The sequence below is a fragment of the Dermacentor albipictus genome, chromosome 6, assembly GCF_038994185.2.
Source record: "Dermacentor albipictus isolate Rhodes 1998 colony chromosome 6, USDA_Dalb.pri_finalv2, whole genome shotgun sequence".
Lineage (NCBI taxonomy): Eukaryota > Metazoa > Arthropoda > Arachnida > Ixodida > Ixodidae > Dermacentor > Dermacentor albipictus.
The window spans coordinates 32,940,359-32,960,712 of record NC_091826.1 but is presented as its reverse complement, the minus strand read 5'-3'; the positions used below and the strand labels follow the sequence as shown (position 1 = coordinate 32,960,712).

Here is a 20,354-nt window from a genome sequence, read left to right as displayed (position 1 = left end):
GTACGCTGCACGCAAGGACACTCTGGCTGTGCAGGAGGAACAGCGCCCTGGCAGCTACCAGGCTTCTCAGAATGCTCGAGTGACGAAAAGTTTTGCCAGGTGGCGTTGTGGACGCCGCACCTCCATTGTACACTAGAGATGAGACCGATGATAAACCATCGGCGTTATTCAGCGACAAGTTAATATTATCAGCCAGCGCCAGTCTAATCCATTACCTACTGTACTCGCTAATGTAAATAATTTATAATCTCGAAATGGTACAAAAGTATTTCACAAGATCTTTTGATAAGATACCGTATTGATTGTCAAAAACCATGCCGATCACACGAACCGTGGGAATTGGCGGTCGGGAGCGTAAGTTGATGTATGTACAAGCTTATGTTAATGCTTAATCTACTGACGGTACGTAATGTTAACAGATACTACGTTGTATTATGTAGATGCTATACACTATAGTAGGGTAAAACTAAAAAAAAGTAGCAGTTGGCAACCAAGGCACACGGACCGCGCGGGATTATTACTCCGCCAGCCAATCACAGACGCTAACAAATTCCTCGTCTTGCGACCATTACAAAATGGCGTCTAACTAATACCTCCGGAGCGTCATCGGCGGAAGCGGTGACGTGTGCAAGAGACACGGGCAAAGTGTATGAAGTGTGAGCTTTTCACTCTACAAAAATAGGCGGCACCGTCCATTTCCCTTTTGACCCCGTTTTACTCATGAAACCTCACTGCCAACTGAAGTGAAACGTGACAATATAAATATTTGCAGGGAAGCATGCGTTTTCTTTCAGTTCAACAAATAATGAGGCTTTCTCTGTTCCGCTATAATAGAGGAGTGAAAACGTAGAAAGTAACGTGCTTATAATTTTATTTTGGGGGGGGGGGGGGTTAGCGCCTTACTTAGCTAACGGGGAAAGTTGAAGTCAATCAATCAATCAATCAATCAATCAATCAATCAATCAGTCAGTCAGTCAGTCAGTCAATCAATCAATCAGTCTCAACTATTTGCAGCCTCGCGGAGGAACAGATGCTGGCGCTTATGACGGCGCGGGCGGGGCTTCACTGCAGGCTTGAGTTGTATCCGACGATAGAATTTGGAGCTCCTGTAGGCGGCCGCCATGTTTCTGTTTTGATGATGATGATAATGCTGAGAGGACTGCGGGAGCGTCGCGGGCGGCATTAAGCCACAGCGCGTTTGCGGTTGTCCGTCGCCCGCGATGGCCGGTTCCGTAATCGCTTCAGTCGCCGGCATGTACCCATGAGGGGGGCGGGGGGAGGGGGCGGAGGGGCTGGGACCCACCCCCCCTCCCGAAATTTAGATCCTACACCACCCCTTCCCCGCGCACGTCACCACTTCTCACACACATTCCTAAAGCGCCGCCAAATCAATGTTGAGAATTTACAGCTATTCGGGGGTCAACATTTTGCTGCCTTTTTCACTCCTTTTGGATGGCGGTAGTTATCGGCATCTCCTGGGATGAGAAGGCCAGTTTCCTCATCAATTCGTGGCCCGCGCGATTAACGCGAGATGCATTGAGTTGTCACCGTGTATTTACCGGTCACGCGCGTCGTTGTTGCTTCGTTAGTTGAAACTTCTTCATTCAGATTGATCCAGGGAGCAGGAAAGGGATTCAGTTCATTGTCAGCTGACCTGTTTGCACGTGGAATGAGTTGCGGCCAGAGAAAATGCCAATTGCGTTTAACTTTTCTTCTTGTTTCATTATTTCCTTGAGTGACGGCTGGCCGCGACGCTGACAGATCCTCGGAACCATGTACCCGTGACAGGGGTTACATACGGTGGAAAATAAAATAATGCGAGACAGCGTCTATCACCCAACCCTGCAATAACCCTTAAACTCATAGGCAATATGACTGTCACCCGCAGACTCTTCTGGTTTCTCCTTCTTTGTGCAGCTCTTTTCTCGCAAAACTGCCAACTGGAAACAAGAGTCGCAAGGATTTGAGAAATATGCGATCTACTAAGGGAGAGAGCCCAGGCAACAGCCAAATAAGAAGGAAAAGCGAAAATTAACAAATTTAGCGGTTGTTTATAAAAATATTTATGGATCAACATCTTTTTATTTAAAAAGGAAGTAGAGAAAACGCCGCCCGAAGCGGCGGACGATTCCATGTGTTCTGAATGACGTTTCTACAGTTATCATTCTAGCTGCCTAACCTAGCCACTTCTATGCTGTGCTTATGTCGATGTTTTTCTAACTTTTTGCGGTGGGCGCAGTACGCGACTGGCGGCCACGCATCGTTATGTAACTTCCAAAATAACTATACGAGTCGGTTGTGGCACTTAACTGGTTAGAGCAGTGAACGAGGGATCCAAAAAAAGTGTGATTGTTCCGCAAATATATATTTCTGTATAATTCCTCCAGGGCTAAATAAAAAAAACGCTTTTATAGTCGGCTACAACTTATGTCTCCAAGTAAGCCCCGCATGCGCCCTCATACCCACCAGGCGCTGTTCCTCCGCGAGGCTGCAAATATTTCGTACTTCAAAATTTTTCTGCTACCCTTATAAGGCGGCATCTACAAAAATAAAAATATTAGCGCGTAATTTTATGCCTTTTCCCTCCCCTATTACAGTGGAATGGCGAATGCCTAATTCTTTATCGAACTAAAATAACATGCTTGTTTCGCTACAGCTATTTGTTGTGAAGTGTCACTTCGGTTGGCAGTGAAGTTTCATGAGTAAAACGGTTTCAGCAGTGAAATAAACTGCACCGCAGACTTTTGAAGAGTCAAATGCTCAGACTCCATACATTTTGTCCATGTCTGTTGCACACCTCATTGCTTCCGCCGGTGAAAAGACTCTTCAAGGACAGGAGACGCTCCGGAGGTATTAAGTACGACGCCATTTTGAAAAGGCGGTATGACGACGATATTGTTAGCGTCTGTTATTGGCTGGCTGAGTAACACAACTCCGCGCGGTCAGTGTACATGTCCTACCACATGCTGTTTTTTTTTAAGTTCGATTCTATATACTAAAGTAATCTTTTTTAGACACTTTCGCTTCTGTACTTCTTTTTGGTAGTTCTCTTCCTGCGCTTCTTTTCGGCGCGAGTGCATTTTATGTGGTACGTTGTTTGCCTATAGAAAAGGAGAGCTGTATCTCACAGGCCTACCTGAGAGATACACCTTATTTCATTTCTCTTTTGTGTGTTCGCGCGTTTCTATGGCCAATGGCGTGCGTTATTCACATTTGCACTAGTAAAGGTACATTATGCAAAAAAGAAGTGAGGCGTGCAGACAGGACACAAGAGTAGAAAAGTGGACAACACGAACGCCGGCGTTCGTGTTGTCCACTTTCCTACTCTTGTGTCCTGTCTGCACGCCTCACTTCTTTTTTGCAAAATGAATCCTTACCAACTAGCTCAGCTTTCTGTCGTTCTAAGTAAAGGTACCCCGCCCCCCCTCATTTGCATAGAATAGTTACCTTGGTTTTCCCCCCGGAAAAACAATCCTGGGTACGTACCTGTTCAGCCGTGTTGTCTTCTCTGAACGTCAGTAACTGTGTCCTCTTTAAAGCGATCACATTTCTGCTCACACAAATATACTGCAAAGATAACTTTGCGAGAAGGCCCAGCGGCCCAGTGTTTATTCAACGGAACTATAGCGTCTTCTGTTTCACAGGAGTTGGAACGTTGTCCTGCTTTCTTTCTGCAGTGTCTGTATATCTGCACATGTGGTTTTTTTGGTGGCTTGAACCATTGTATGAAATGATACTGGAGTACATCTAGTACGCTATAGTCTGTTTTTTTTTCGCGCATGTTTCTGCATATTTGTGCCGCGCGCTAGCGTCATACATTGACGCTGCACTTCTACCCGACTTTGTCGTCTCGATCGTCGACTGGTCTTAGCACATCGCGATCGATATGACTACAACAAACTGACTTTTGTAAGTTTCGCATGCAGTCGTGGGGAAAGCTCCAACTCTTGGTTGTTTACGTAAGACTTCGGCACGCTTGAAACGAGGACGAGCAGGGTTCTGCACTGACGTACGGCAGACACACTCAGCGACGTAACCAAGTACGGTGGGCCCGTACCGTGTGCATGAAATAGCAGCGTTACATTTTATTTCGTGTGTGCAAGCAGTTGCAAGCACTTCATTTTTTTCTCCCTCGCAAGTCAATATAGGACACGCAATAATTTGGGTATTCATGTTAGACATCACTGAAGCTCATTTGTTAGACATGTCCAGCTCATTTTGGAGCGGCTGAACATTCGTATTGTGAAGCTGAGTCAGCATCAGAAAATTATATCAGTTCAAGCTCCCACGCATTGTGGGAAAGAGAAAGAAAAAATGGCTGTGGCTTAGGTAAGGTTAAGCCCAGGATGCGAAGCATACTAGCCTTTATTTTAGTTGTTGAACCACTGTTTAGCCTGGTGAACTGCTGTTGCTTGGCTATATTTGGTTCGGCTAGACGAAGAAACAACTCATGCATTACTTCTTCGCCTTCAAGAGTGGAACGCGACAGCGTTCCCGTCGACCCGCCAAGGGGTGTAAGACAATGGGCTACAGGGCAGCGACTACGCGTCCCGCATTGGACGCGGTGAGCGTCGAGCAAAGCAGCGTTCGGCGCGGCAACGAAATGTGCGCCTGAGCAAGAGACGCACGCCTTAGAAACAGCGCGTTTCTAAGGCAACACCGCATTCACTAGAGGCGCTTTTGTACCGCTTTGAAGCGTTGTACTTGTGGCTCAGTGGTAGCGTCTCCGTCCCACACTCCGGAGACCCTGGTTCGATTCCCACCCAGCCCGTCTTGCAAGAGTTGAGCCAAAGCCACTTCTCCTCTGTCGTGACGTCACGGTGTCACGTGATTTCATGGTCACCGCCGCGCCTGAGGAGCTGGGTTGAGCCCTCGTAATATGCTTCGCATAAAAACAAAATGTCAAGTGAGGCGTTCAGGCGTGAGCAGCCCTGTTTCTGTGCACGCTACTCACAATGTGCTCTCTCTTTTCGCGGTCACAAGTACTCGAATGCGGCCCGTTCACGCGCATCAATAACGTAGGGCACGAAAACCGTCAAATTCCGTGCAGTCTTGTTTGCTTGCCGTAACGCGGCAATCACTGCACCAGTTACGAACTGGACAGGAGCAACCGAACGCTTTGTGCTTACCTTTCTTCCACATCGAAACGCAGTTTTGTGAATACGGGTTGACCTCCGTGCGCCTCCCATCTAGAAATAGAACCGAGGAGAACAACAATAAAAGACACCGAAAGGTCGTGAACGGCATTGTTATGCTGTTATCGCAGGTCCGCAGTGGAGCCAGACATGAAGCATATGTATACTATCGCGTGTCTTACGGCAACAACACCAATGCCCACCCGATCGAGCTTGCTCTGCAAGAATTCATCTCTGTTTAAGCGCGCTGCATTACAGCGTCGTTTCTCAAGTGCCTCAGGAAACTTCTACAGTCGAATGTACTCCACGCCACCATAAACTTGCGTCTCCATGAACATCGATCGCAGGGCTCTTGCATGAGCAGTTTTGTCGATCGCTGGTTGTCGCCACAGCTAAAGCCGGCACAGTACGGCTCGGTGGAAGGACCTTTGTACATACCGCTCAGCCGATGTGACAAGAACGCGTTTAGCGCAAATAGCTGAGCACATGCGGCAAGAATACGTTTAAGGACACAGCAACATTCCAAGGGGAACTGCAAGTTCTGCCATATTCTCCCGTCTACTGCAGTCCCCACCAGAAGGTAGCACCTGGGGGCTATTCTGTAAGTGTCCACCTTGTGGGCATGCCTGTTTCGTCTGGTGCTGAATTGCTGATTGGCTGTGGGCGCCTGTCTCCTTTAGAAGCATACGCGAGCCCAGCCAATCGCACGTTCAGCAGCAGACGAAATGGACAATGTTTTAAGAGTTGGGGCCGGGCATGTGAAAAGGGTTAGCTGACCCATGCCGTCGTCCGACTCATCCACCCTAAGGACGTTGTTGAAGGGAGGAACGTGTTCTCATAACTATGCGACCTCTATTTGCAACATTGATGTGAAGAACTGTCATAGCTGCCGTTGTCTAGCAGTAGTTAGTTCCGGAAATTCGTTTAGAATGGATGGTGAATTGAAGTGGAGTGCCTGTGAGTAGTAGGTGGACAGGTAACGAGGAACAGACCATGTTAAGGTATGTCGCGTACGTCTATTAGGGTAATTAGGTGTTAAGTTTGATATAGTTACAAGGAATTCTTTATAAGTGCTTGAAAAGAACAACGATCGCAAAATACGAAATTTGTGTAAGTGCTGTACCCGTATGATACCATATTCCTGAAACACCGTTTCAGTTGAAGCCAGGTAGGAAGTGTTTGCAACATGGCGAAGAATCTTTTTTTGTAAAAGCAAGATTTTATTTAAGTTCCGTTTATTCGTGGTAGCCTAGACTAGACTACAGTAGTTAATGTAGGACGCGGATAGCGCGTAATACACTTGAAGTTTTACCTTTGAGGGGAGTAAGCACTGATATCGTGATGATGCTCCAGTAGTTGATGACAGTTTCCTACATAGTTCTATGCCCTTCTATGTTTTTCTACATATCTTCTACTTTGATATCCTATCTTCTGAAGCAGGGGCAGACGCCTCACAGCAAACATAGACCCGGGAGAGGCTTAATGCTTGCAGTACATACGGGATGTTTAATTGTATTGGTAACATGATCTTTACAAATCACTTATGACACGTTGCACAATTCCACTTTTTGAGTTGGTCTCAAAGGCCGACATTATTTGTATAAGAAATCAAACTAATTATTTGATGTAGTAGTTCTGCGGAAACCCGCAACGCTCAGCTGGTAGAGTGGCTGGCCCGGAAAGGCCGTGGTGCCGAGTTCGAGTCCCGCACCAGGACGAATTTTTCTTGAAGTGTGAGGATTTTCTTTCGAGAAACCCGTATGGGTTTCCTTTGTAGCAACTGCTACGAACGGGTGGATGTCTGATTTTCCCTTTATCAAACTAATTATACGCATAATTAAAGCTTAAATTCTTGTGGTATTTAGCTTTTACACTACTTTCTTTGCACCACATGTTCCGGTAAATTTTAGGCTGTATTCAGTGGGAACGAATTCTCAGTATGAGATCAGTTTGGGATCCGCTTTTTGAAAGTTTTCAACAACATGCGATGGGGCTGCGTTAACATTTCAGCCTGAATGCGTAAAAAAGGTCTTTTTGTTGTGGCTGTGTGTTTCTTTTTGTTCAAATTCTGACGTTTTACGTGCCTAAACCATGATATGGTTGTGAGGCACGCCGTACTGGGTGACTCAGGTTTAATTTTGACCATTGGGAATTGTTTCAACGTGCACATTAGCGTGCGTGGTACATGGGTGTTTTCGCATTTCTCCCGCATGAAAATGCGGCCGCTGCGGCCCTGATTGGTGCTTTGTTAAAAAGAAAACGAAGTGGGACAACAGCGAATTTTCATCCCAGGTTTCACTGCGCTTGTCTCAAACCTCGTGCTACTCTCAAAATTTCATCAGAAGCGGACGAGCCTTGTGAAATCGCTGGCTTCAGTGCGCGCGTTGCAGTATATCTGCTCAAGTAATTAGTTGAATACTGATTAAATTCAATTATTTTATTAGTGAAGTATACGCGAATTGGTTTTCCGTTCAATACATACATCTCCGAGTACTTCAGCGCAATAAGTAGATTTTTGCCGACCTCCACAGGTGATTTAAAAATATGTATTTCTGTCAACATTAAAATAAAACGTCCAGTAGTGTAATGCCTTGTTATTCCTCTGCGGCATTGCCTTCTGTGGGTATTTGAAGTACGAGCACACGGGCCTCGAATCTCTGTTTAAAACAAAGAGGAATAGAACCGCCGTTTCAGCCGGGACGCCAGACGAAGTATAGTGGACGCGACAGGTGGTGTCTGGGTCTCGTGGAACACGCCACCCAAATTTCCAAGAACTGAAGCAGCGCAGTGACGCAATCATTCGTGTGTCCTGCTCGTCACTTATCATTTCTGAAGGGTCAGGGGTTCGGTCCCCGGGGGTCACCGGTGGGCGCGATTGGCTCTTCCTAGGCAGTGTGACGCATCAGAAGCTGATCACGAGGACGGCACATTGGAAATGCGAGGCACAGCAAACCGAGATTCAAGCAATTGCGGCAAGCATTAACGATGCTAAATGGTCCATATGGACTTTGGACAAATGGACTTATGGACAAATGGACAATACACTTCCATCTCTGCTGACTGAAAATACAAAAAAAAATTTGGAAAACTGTCAAGGGTTCCCAAAAGTGCTATGGTGCTGTTGTTCTGCAAGAAGAATGTTCTTCTGCACTCAATGAAGTGTTCTCGAAATCATTTTTGCATAACGTGTTGCCCTGTGCTTCTCTACCTGAAGTTGTTAAGATCAATTTTCCTCAGATGGAGCTCTTGTTAATTGATTACGATAGTGTCGTGAACTAGATTCGTAAGTTACAGATCTCGTCATCGTCAGGAATAGACGATATTAATTCTAAGTTTTTGAAAAATACCGGAGTGTACGAATCCATAATTTTCTGCAACATCTTTTCGCAATCCAAAATCTTTTGGTAATCAGCACGATAGAATAAAGTCGGCAAGGTGGTTCCGTTATTTAAGTCTGGCGTCGTGAATTCACCTTTAAATTACAGGCCGATTTCTCTAAAAAGTGTGCCATGCAAAATTCTAGAGCATATAATGTACTCTAATCTCGTCAACTTGCTAGAAACAAATTCGTTTTGTTCATCGCGTCAGCATGGGTTCCGTAAATTGTTTTCCTGTGGTACTAAACTTATTTCATTTAAACATCAAATCGGTGCCGCGTTGGATAATGAATTTCGCATGGACACCACCTTCATAGACTTTTCTAAAGCATTTGAACTCGTCTCTAACGAATTACTTTGTCTAAAATTAAATACACTCAACATTGACCGTAATATTATCTCATGGATTGAACGCTTCTTATCGAATAGAACGCATTTTGTCGCTGCTAACAATTGACTCTTCGCTTTGCCCTGTCAGTTCCGGGATGCCGCAAGTTTCTGTTCTCAGACCCTTGCTTTTTCTGATTTATATTAATGATTTGCCTAAGTGTGTAGCGTCCTCCATAAGGTTATTTGGAGACGAATTGTGTCATTTACAGAGTAATATCATCAAATTCTTACACTAAAACTACAATCTGATCTTGATAGGGTAACTAACTGGTGCGATACTTCGAAAATGCCACTTAACAGCCAAAAGTGCAGACTAATGAGGATATCCCGCAATACTGCTTCGTCTAACCTATCCAACTATCACTTGAAGAACTATGTACTCGAAGAAGTCAGTTCCTATATATACTAGGGCGTCCACATAAAATCTTTTTCCTGGCAAACATACATAAACGACATCACTAACAATGCTAACCGTACGCTTGGTTACCTCCGTCGCAATTTCTCTATGGCACGCGCTAACTTAAAGCTACTTCTATACAAAACACTAATACGTCCTAAGCTTGAATATGCCTCTTCTGTATGGGAGCCTGGTTTGGATTACTTAGCAAATGCAATAGAGTCAATACAACATCGTAGCGCACGTTTCATTCTTACTAAATTGTTGGACATCAAGCGTAACATCTATGAAGGCTACTTTAAACTTCCCTCTCCTCTCATCCGGTAGGAAGTTAGCACACTTATCACTGCTTCAAAAGATTTATTATTACAAACCGGAATTAAAAAGTGAACTTTTGTCCAAACCTGCATACACATAATCGCGTACTGACGAGCGCCATAAATTGAGCGTTCCACGCTGTCGCACGAACCTATCTTTTTATTCATTTATTCCTAAAAATATCAATCAATGGAATCATCTGCCGGCCTCAATTGTTAACATAACCGATACGTCTATTTTTAGAACTACTATTGAAGGATGCATTTGTTAGTCCGCACTTTCAATTTTTTAAAAATATTATTATACCCTGTTATCTGCACATGCTATGTATTTTGACCCATTCTCTTCTTTAACGCCTCCGGGCATTGAATTAAGGTAAAATAAATAAATAAATAAATAAATAAATAAATAAATAAATAAATAAATAATTGCGATGCGACGCATAAGCATTGGTCGTGTATTTGGGACACGGGACAACGCGGTACTCCAGAGTAGTATCAAACACGAACGTCGCATTGAAATCAATCGCTTTAACAGACGCACGGCAATAATAGAGAGAAAAATATCTACGTGAACGCCATAAGGTCAGAAACCACTCGAGGAGCACAAGATTTCGGAACAAAAACTGTATTAGCACAAGAAATAAACAAAATGAACGGCCAGTAAAGTCAGAACAGAATAGGTTGATGGTTACTAGGGATAGCAAATTTTCAAAAACCAGATGTCGCAGAGATCACTTTATTTACGAGAAAGGAGATAAAAAAAATTCGTTATGCTCCTGTGACGCATATTGTGAAGCGGCGAGGAGGATTCTCCGGTGCAGTGCACATTGTGCGATGGCGAACGTTAGGGTGCTCCTCTGATGCTACCGCCCACATCTCCATCGGTGAGCAAGATTTCGAACTCCATCTTTCCGTCTTGGAGGAAGCCGCGCTTTTCCAGCGTGGCAATGTCTGTAGTAAATTGAAGGTGGAAGTGCAGCAATGAGGGGTCATGGCGGTTGCAGCAACAACGCTCGGCAGCGGGAGTCAACGAACGTCCAATGAATGGATGCAGCGCGTCCACGCTCCAGAAAGGCGGCCAACACTTGGAGTCCACCCGCGTCCCGTTAAACTGGATCTTCAGAACGAGCTCAGCTGCAGAACCGCCGTACTTCCAAAAGGCAATGGTAAAGTGCGTGTCCGCCATGTGCCGCACCGTAATCTCGGCAAACTGTTTTGAGCCTTCCTGGCACTGAATGATTTCCTCAAAGTTTTCTAGGGTCAGCAGATATCTCACGGTAGGAATTTTTTTAATTGCAGCGGGTGTCAACTTCGCACTGGTCAAATGCCGAACGTCACCGTCCCAAGGCTCACAACGGGCAATGACACGGCTGGAATCAGGCTTCGGGGAAGTTTGCCGCGAGTGTTCCAGGTGGGCTGAGTGTTCACACTTTCGACGTATCTCATGTTGTTCCGAGCTCAACGACCGCGACCTCGACGTGCTGGCTTCCTCCAATGGATTTTGCTGAGATGTGAGTTGATGGGACACGGTCGATGAAATCGTGGCGGCGATTTCAGCCATCTCGGCCTTTAAATTCTGCTCGCACGATCCCAGCTCGCGAGTGATCCCAGCCAATCTGGCTTCCTGGTTTCTGGCTTGTTCTGTAAGCTCATTCAGCTGACTCTGAATCACTGGCAGCAGCTGGTCGTGGTTGAGGCATCCCAACCTCGCCTTCACGTCTTCAAGGGCAGCATTCAAGTCTTCAAGGGTCAGTGCTGGACGCTCCGAGGACTCTGTGATCGAAGAAGAAACACCGGCACTGCATCCGGCCGCGTAGTGCGTCGCCAGGTCTCTGTGCTGGACTCCCTCACCGCATCGCACACACTCCACGGTGTGAAATGTGCACACGTTCTCGTAGTGTTCCAGCATGCGGTCCATGGTGCCCGTGTACTCGCAGCCGTGCGCTTCGTTCCAGCAGTACACCTTAAGAGGAAATAAAATAGTTAAATAACACTCATTACAATTTTTCGCCGACAAATAATTTTTACGCAAGGCGCCTTCTATACCTGTGCCTAACTTTTAGAACCTACCTTTACATGAATTCCGGTGCGAACCAGCGTATACGCCAGATTTTATGGGGAAGCAAATATGCTCAAATCGCCCAGCAGCACTTGCCGCTGTCTATGTACTAAAGATGCGTCAAACATGGATATTAGGTGAAGGTGAATCATTGAATTATGTTCCTAAATAGCAAGACAGGGACTTGCACACAATGAGGCTTGGTAAGCCAGAATCGAGAAAAAATGGCTGTGGCTTAGCTAAGGTTAAGCCCAGGATGCGAAGCATACTAGCCTTTATTTTAGTTGTTGAACCACTGTTTAGCCTGGTGAACTGCTGTTCCTTGGCTATATTTGGTTCGGCTAGACGAAGAAACAACTCATGCGTTACCCTGCTTCGCCTTCAAGAGTGGAACGCGACAGCGTTCCCGTCGACCCGCCAGCGACTACGCGCCCCGCATTGGACGCGGTGAGCGTCGAGCAACGCAGCGTTCGGCGCGGCAACGAAATGTGCGCCTGAGCAAGCATCGCACGCCTGAGCCTTAGAAACAGCTCGTTTCTAAGGCAACACCGCATTCACTAGAGGCGCTTTTGTACCGCTTTGAAGCATCGTACTCGTGGCTCAGTGGTAGCGTCTCCGTCCCACACTCCGGAGACCCTGGTTCGATTCCCACCCAGCCCGTCTTGCAAGAGTTGAGGCAAAGCCACTTCTCCTCTGTCGTGACGTCACGGTGTCACGTGATTTCATGGTCACCGCCGCGCCTGAGGAGCTGGGTTGAGCCCTCGTAATATGCTTCGCATAAAAGAGACTCCGTAGTTCAACTATTCTTCAGCTCCTAGCTTATCTTTGGCGACAGCGGCATTGTAGTGCAGTGTAGACCGCTATCTTTTCGTTTGCTAGCTTGCTCCTCATATGAATCCTCTCACATGCTACGGGCCCAGATAGCTGTTATAGGGTGGTCGGGGAGCAGGGCGGGCAGTAGCAGTTAAGGAATAATGTCCTAAAATCTTCGTTTTCTGATGTTTCAGCGCGAATTTCGAGGAAAAGAAGAACAATGTTTGAATCACTGAGTTGTCAGTGAATTGTCACTGAAGTGATTAATTACCACCAGTTTCCGTTTGAATTTCGCGCAGAAATGACGACCATAAAACATCAGTGTGACGTCACACATTTCAAGGTATTGCCTTTTTTGTATTGCTCTCTTATCTGTGACACTAAGAAATAAGTAAATACCGAGTAACAGAATATTTCACGTGAGCCTTCAGTGAGTCCGTGTTGTTCTATTGTGTTAGTTTTGACAGAAGCTTAAAAGTGACATTTAGTCAGGGTGAATTAGTATAAATTACTGTTCGGTAAGAGTATCTAATCGTTCATGTTATCGTGAGGTGTGCAGATATGCCATAGCGCAATTATGCCAATAGTCTTGCATAATTCCCCTCCTTCCCCTCTCCCCCCCTTCAGAGGGTGACAGAAGTTGTTTCTTTCCCTCTCACCTTCACGGCGTTTGCTTTCCTGGTAGGGAATTCGTAACCGAAGCACTCCGCTTCTTCGAATGGCTCTCGATCCAATGGACACTGGCCAACGCCCCCTTCGAGACTGGCTGCGTGGCAAGATTGGCACAGAGCGTGAGCGCACGGCAACAGCACCGTCCGTTTTGGGATCATGCGGCAGAGGCCGCACACACGTGAACTGGGAACCTCGTCGACGAACCGCGTCGGTCGCCAGTTGACGCCGGAGACGACGTGGTCGCGAAAACGGTGCACCCGTCCCTGTCCACGATCCGGCATGGCGGCGTCTTCGGGCACGAATGCTAGGCTCGCATAAGAGCACAGCGGCTTTTTTACCGAGCTTGTCGCTGCTGCAGTGGTGTCATACACTATGGCTAGATCAGCGTCAACGAGAGATAAAATGAGCCCAGCAAGCACTATTGCGCACAATGGGAAACACTTATCGCCCTCATGGCCTTCGCAGCGCGGCGAGGAACAGTTGCTTCGTTATCGTCGGCGACACCTGCTCCATACATCTACCGCCGATTCCGCATCTCCTGGTGCGTATACGCTGGGCTTGCTCCATTGTCACGTGCACTCGGCCACAACGTATACTGCAGGGCGCGCGAACGCGTTGCGAAACGACCCTCCGCACCTTCGGGCAGCGCAACCCTGTCGTCGATACCGACTGCTGCGCGCATGCGCGTTCCTCCGGGTCTGCAAGCGTGAATGTCTCCGCGCTTCCTTCTTGCGCGCCGCCGATAACCGAGTGCAGCCGCGAGGTGCCCCTCCTACGATTGGCGCTGTGGCGGCTTGCAACGGCACTACTTCGTTGACGTAACGGAAATCAAGGGTTCGTTTTTGTCTTAGCTGTCCCCTTCTACAGAGTGCCTTTTCCGCCACGCTTTTATTTTTGTAGAGAACGCCCCGTTTGTGAAAAGAAAGAGCGACGGTTGGTCACGAAAAGGCGCAGAGATAAAAAAAAAGGAAAAACACAAGTGACTTCTTGCGTTGGCGACCCGGCCGTATGCGTCCGTACCCGTGACTCGACAAAAAAATTTGAAGGACGCCTAAGCTTCGGCTTTAAGAGCAGAACGCGATAGGATTCAAAGATCCCTGACTGCTCCTCACGCTTCCCGGCAACTGGAGTATACGTAATCCTAATGCATACCTGTATACGCTTGCCGCGAACGGCGAGCTTGGTGGTTGAACTGCGCCCCCTTGCGTGGGCCGCGATGCGGCAGAGGGGAGCGCCAGCTGGAGTGAATGCAACCAACCGGGTGGGCCTCTCCGCGGCCTCCAAGACGCCCATCGCGCTGGCGCGGGAAATAGCACGGCCGCGGGCGGTCTGGGAACGCCGCGGCCGGTTTGTATGGGTGAAGCGGTTTGTTTGAGTTTTCGCGTAGAAGAATTGTGTTTTCTCGTAAAGACAAATTACAATCAGAGAGCTATGATCTCTGTAGGTTGTATGCATGTCGTAGTTTACGACTCTTCTAGGTACTTTAGCTTGATAAATTCAATTAGTTCAGCCAATGCCTTGCATCAATATAGAAGGCCTGGGTAATCTTTTTGCCGATGCGATACCGGACGCCGGAGTCCCTGCGACGCGGGCTGCTAAGCGCTATGGGGAACCAGCGCTGGATAGGCGGCGCGTAGAAAAGAGTGCGTTGCACGCCGCCCTGGCGACGAAACGCGTCATATTCCAGCCGCTGGACCAGACAACACACACGTGCGCTGCCGTATTATAAGTTCGTGTGCTTCCGTTTTCGGCCCACTTCAAATGGAGAGTTTTCGTAAAGAAGCTAGCGCCATCAAGTGAAAAAGTGACGAAAGAAGCTTTTTAAGCTTTATATACATCACATCCTAGATCTTTTTTTCACAAGTATGCCAGAAATGGTCCAGAAAACTGAAATATTGCCAGGGATAAGTGATCATGACGTCGTGCTAAGCGCAATAAATATGAAACATGTAAGCATTTACAATGAGAAGAGTCGGCGCATGTACAATTACGCCAAGGCTGATATCCAAGCAATCACTACTTCATTGGAAGCGTATTTCGTTGTGTTCGAAACACTTGCGGATGAGTATTCTGTGGAAAACCTATGGGTTCTATTTAAAGAAAAAATCTTTGAACTGCGCAACCGGTTTGTTCCGTTGTGGTATTGACTAGAAGGCGTAATCGAAGTAAGCCATGGTACACTAAAGAACTGGATGTTTTAGTGAACCGTAGGCAAAGCATTTACCGTTCATTCAAACGATACGCGTCTAAAGAAAACTTATGTAAACTAAAACTGGCAACGCGGGAAGTGAACAACGCTATAATCCAAACAAAATCAGCCTACTTCAAAACAATAGAAAGTAAGATAAAGCAAAGTCCCAAGGGACTTTGGAAACATTAAAACGAAATAAGAAAGACAACATTTCTATCCCCGCTTTGAGCGATGGCGATGTTACAATTTGCGACGCCACAGAAAAGGCCAAGTTGTTCAATCTTTATTTTACATCAGTGTTCTCTGCCCCAACGGATTCTCGGAAAGATATGAAATTGTTGAAACGCGAATCCACACCCACGCCTAAGATAGTGATCGAAGCATGGGGCATTGAATTACTGCTTCGTGATTTAAATTGTATAAAAGCTGTGGGCCCTGACTGTTTACCCAATTTTATGTTGAAGTCTTGTTCTCATATAGTGTCAATGTACTTGAAAATTATTTTTGAGAAGTCCTTGGAACACAGTTCACTTCCGGCTGATTGGAAAATGGCATCGGTTGCTCCCATACATAAAACTGGCCCGCGCAACGTTATTAATAACTACCGTACAATTTCACTAACTTCTGTGTGCAGTAAAGTTCTAGAGCATGTTTTATATACTGCAGTAGTCAAACATATAGATAGTAATTTCTTTATTTAACTCAAATCAGCGTGGATTTAGACGAGGATTATCATGCGTCACCCAACCAGTAGAGTTCACACATGTCTTAGCGGCTGCCCGGGATGACAAATCATCGGTCGACTGTATTTTTCTTGACTTTCAAAAAGCGTTTGATACCGTTTCACATTACATGTTACTGCAAAAACTAACCAGTTTTATTATTAATCCCCAAGTTATTGCGTGGATCGCCGAATATTTACGAGAGTGCCGACAATATGTAGTCGTAAACGGCGAACAATCTGCAATAACTAATGTTACGTCATGGGTACCCCAGGGATCAGTTCTGGAGCCCCTTCTCTTCCTACTTTATATCAATGACATTAATGAAAATGTGCAGTTCCGTATTAGGTTATTTGCAGATGACTTTATATTATACCGTAAAGTTACATCTGAAAGTGACTGCTTCGTAATTCAAAACGACTTATATGCCATACACGAGTGGTGTGAGCGATGGGAAATGAAACTGAATCTCGAGAAAACGGTGTGTATGAGGTTCTCCAGAAAAAAAAAAAATCCTGGAAAATTTGAATACACGATAAACTGCTCTCCAGTAAAAATGGAGTGTGAATATAAATGCCTAGGCGTTTACTTTTGCCCCTCTTTATCATGGAATCGGCACGTGGATTATACTCTAGGCAAGGCTTCTCGGAGCTTGGGATTTTTACCACGAAATACACGTGCGTTTCCACAACAAACCCGGCAGTTACTATATTAATCATATGTAAGATCTGCGCTCGAATACGCATTCTCTGTGTGGGACCCTTCATCAGTAACTAACAAAGAAAGACTAGAAAAAACTGGCTGTGGCTTAGCTAAGGTTAAGCCCAGGATGCGAAGCATACTAGCCTTTATTTTAACGCGACAGCGTTAAGGAGCTCGTGTCGCAGAAAAGCCGGTGTCGTCGGTGTCGGCTCAGGCGTGCGGCGCTTGCTCAGGCGCACATTTCGTTGTCGCGCCGAACGCTGCGTTGCTCGACGCTCACCGCGTCCGATGCGGGGCGCGTAGTCGTGGCGCCGTAGCAAAGCCACCTAGAAACAGTCTCTGTAGCACGCCGCAACCTTCGCTTCTCATTCCAACGAGCAGCTCTGTCTCCAGGAGGCATCTCACCTCGTGAGTGTCTAGCAGAGGCAAGCGCAGCTGCTTATATACCGCCGCGACGCCGCGAGCGACGGCGCGAGTTGGAGCCCCGTTTCTCCTCTGTCGTGACGTCACGGTGTCACGTGGTATTGAAGGCGACACCGCCGCGCCTGAGGAGCTGGGTTGAGCTCTCGTAATATGCTTCGCATAAAAGTTCAGTCCATGGCGGCAAGATATGTACTAGATATAGAAATGTATGACAGGCAGTTTAGTACAACTAAATCTAAGGCAATGCTAAACTGGCTATCTCTCCAGCACCGAAGAGCGTCGTTTCGACTGAAACTATTACACAGCATATATCACTCTCAAACTCGAATTCCGCGCGACGTGTACATAAACCAGCCGCACTACACATCAGCACGCAAAGATCATGAACAGAAGATAAGAGAATACAAATGTAATACATTGGACTTTAGCAGCTCTTTTTTCCCAAGAACCATCAGTCAGTGGAACCGACTTCCTTCCTCAGTTGTAGGAATTTGTGTTCCTAACAAGTTCTTTTCTGCATTAAAAGCAATAGAATCTTTTGATCCCCTAAGGCTTGACAAATATCGCGTGGACATCTAGCAATTATCATGACCTGTAAAGGATCCCAGTTACAAATTACATTTTCTTTTAGTGCCTCTTTTTTCACCTTGTCGCACTCTTTCTTAATCACCGCATTGTTTCTTTTTTTGCAACTTATTATTCGCTTTTTTTCATTATGAGTCCTTGTAATCATTGTGCTTTATGTACTTTTTTTTTCACATGCGACATGTGACATCTACAACGTGGCTGTGTCCGTCGTGGCTGCGTGCAACTTGGCTGTGTGCGTTTTTTGTCGGCGTATAATAATGTGTTGTTGGCTTATGTTGAATTACAATGGCGGAGTCGGAGCAAGTTTTTCTGCTTGTTTCGGAGCAAGTTTGTTCCAATGGCAGAGTGAGGGCGGGAGTAAGGTGTTCCAATGAGAGAGTCGGAGGGGATTCAGAGCGGGAGTCAGTCCGTGGAGCAGAAAAAGATGCTCCACCAAAATCGGCGGAGTGGACCGGAACTTTGCGTGACGTATTTCCTTTACCACGTTTGTCTGCTCGGAGGCGCCACTGGTCACGACTCGCGAGGAAGCAAAAGCTGCTGCACGCTTGGCGAGATATCCATTCCGCACTTTTAAAAAACAGGTGAACTGCGCTGAAGAGACAAGTGACCGGTGCGGCGGCGCTGGGAGCAAACAGCGGAAGGAAATGACAACACGCAAGGTATCCTGGGTAACTCGGTGATAGAACTTCCGCTTCCGCCTTGCTCCGGCGGCGCAGGTTGCGTTCCACGCGCGGCTCCGGAGACGTTGCTCTGCGCCAGAGTCGAGTGCTCGCTCACGGAGTCCGTCAGCTGCTCCGAGTCCGCCATTGGAATTCAACATTACACAAATTTATGCAGAGCTGCAATTTTTATGCTTCTTTCTTCATCTGTAAACACCCCCGCTGTAATGCCTGAATGGGCGCTGTGGGTACTAAATAAATAAATAAATATATTTTTTACAGTGTGTCGCGGCGAGCATGTGTGTTTCTTTAACGGTTGCGCCGTGTGCCGTTGTCATACTTGCGGGGCAGCCTGCCTCGCAAATCTAGCAGCTACGACTCCGGTCGTGGTGCGCTATCGTTTCAGAAGTATTAGTTGGCCTGAGGACATTCCATATTTCTCTGGCTAGGCATCAAAAATTCTGATGTTACTTCGCCACAGCAGTCATGGAGAAGAAAGCTTTATCGCATCAGCTGACTCGCGCAAGCAAATGTTTGAGTGCTCCGCTGCTAGATCCGTAACAACGCTGCCCACATTTAGCACTAATTGCATAAATTTACCAGTTGCATCTCAGCGCCGATTACTCATCCGCATGCGCATCTTTAAAAACACATAGGTGGCTTAGTCGCGCGGGCGCCGGCAGTACGCGCACACAAATCGTATTACAAGGCAGCTGCCCTCCCACATAACTCTTGGCAATGAATGGATAATATTTGCCTTTCGTATCGTTAGCTTTTGCGGTGGCGTTGGGAGGGGCTTGGCGGTGGTATTGCAAAGGAAGAATGGTTGGTAGATAGGCCGGATGGTGCATGCTATTGCTCATTTTGTTTCCGACGAAATGCCGACTGTATATTCTGCTGTTTGATACTGTCTGGCAGGGCTGACCGTCTTCACTATCGAATAAACCAAGCACACACGCAAAATTCGATTTAGAAACCAGCCCGACACCGCTTGACAGGGCGACAAGACGGGAACATTTACTCCGCTCGTATGAGTGCTTGGATCCAACGCCACCTCCGTTCTTGTTCGTAGGGTTTAGATGGAAAGACGCCGAAGGATACATCCTCCCTCATCCCGACGTAGTTGCGGCACTTGTATACGCAACAGTACCGTCGGCGTCCTTTTGTTTTCCTTCGACTTTCACGGCACGCAACGCCACTACTAGTAGCAATTAGGGAGTTTGTGTTGGGGACGCAAGCGGCTTGCGTACGCAAGAACTAGGGGCGACGTTACTGCGCATGCGCAGACCGCTACGTCAACTTGCGCCCTTGGGTTGTTGGAGCGGCCGAAAACATCGCTGCCCCTAAGAGGTCACGTTACCCACGTGACTCTTGCGGTGTAGGAGAACTTACGAGAAGCTAGCGGGTAGATAATCTAATAAAGCTTTCGCCATGTCTCGACAGACGTCGTTTTTATGTGTATTAGAGAGGTTTAGCGTGACTGGTATTCGGATAAACGCAGTTGGGGTGTTGGGGTGGAGCCATAAACGGGAGCGCCCTTCTTGGTGCATCCACCTGGCGGCGCAAAGCTCAAATCGACAAAAGCAGCTAATATTGCTGTAACCAAGTCTATTCTACTTCACTGCCGGTGTAAATTATTGGCACTGTCTTAATTGTGTTGCTGCCAAAAATTTATACCCGCAGCAAAGTAAAATACACTTGGTTACTGCAATATTAGCTGCTTTTGTCTGTTTGAGCTTTGCGCCACCAGGTGGCAGCACCATGCAGGCCGCTCTAGTTCATGGCTCCGCCCCAACGCCCCAGCCTGCGTTTACCCGATTACCGGACGCTGTAAACCTCTCTATTAACTGCTTCTAATAAAAAGAGTTTAATGTACTTTACTTCATATGCTTCATTTCATATTTTA

At 46.8% G+C, this 20,354-nt stretch overlaps 1 protein-coding gene across 1 annotated transcript; it reads right to left on the bottom strand.

The window, feature by feature from the left end:
• Positions 1-10,341: 10,341 nt before the first annotated feature.
• On the bottom strand, positions 10,342-13,939 carry LOC139060945 (uncharacterized). The gene is made up of 2 exons (XM_070540301.1): positions 13,151-13,939; positions 10,342-11,582 (listed from the first exon to the last, which is right to left on the bottom strand). The coding sequence occupies exons 1-2, from the start codon at positions 13,442-13,444 to the stop codon at positions 10,464-10,466; spliced, it is 1,413 nt and encodes a 470-aa protein (XP_070396402.1). The 5' UTR covers positions 13,445-13,939; the 3' UTR covers positions 10,342-10,463.
• Between the last annotated feature and the right edge of the window lie 6,415 nt (positions 13,940-20,354).

Excerpts from the sequence above, each read along its gene's own strand:
- LOC139060945 (XM_070540301.1), bottom strand. The coding sequence starts at position 13,444 with ATGCCGGATCGTGGACAGGGACGGGTGCACCGTTTTCGCGACCACGTC. Across the intron at positions 11,583-13,150 it reads GGAAAGCAAACGCCGTGAAG|GTGTACTGCTGGAACGAAGC; the intron begins GTGAGAGGGAAA and ends TTTCCTCTTAAG.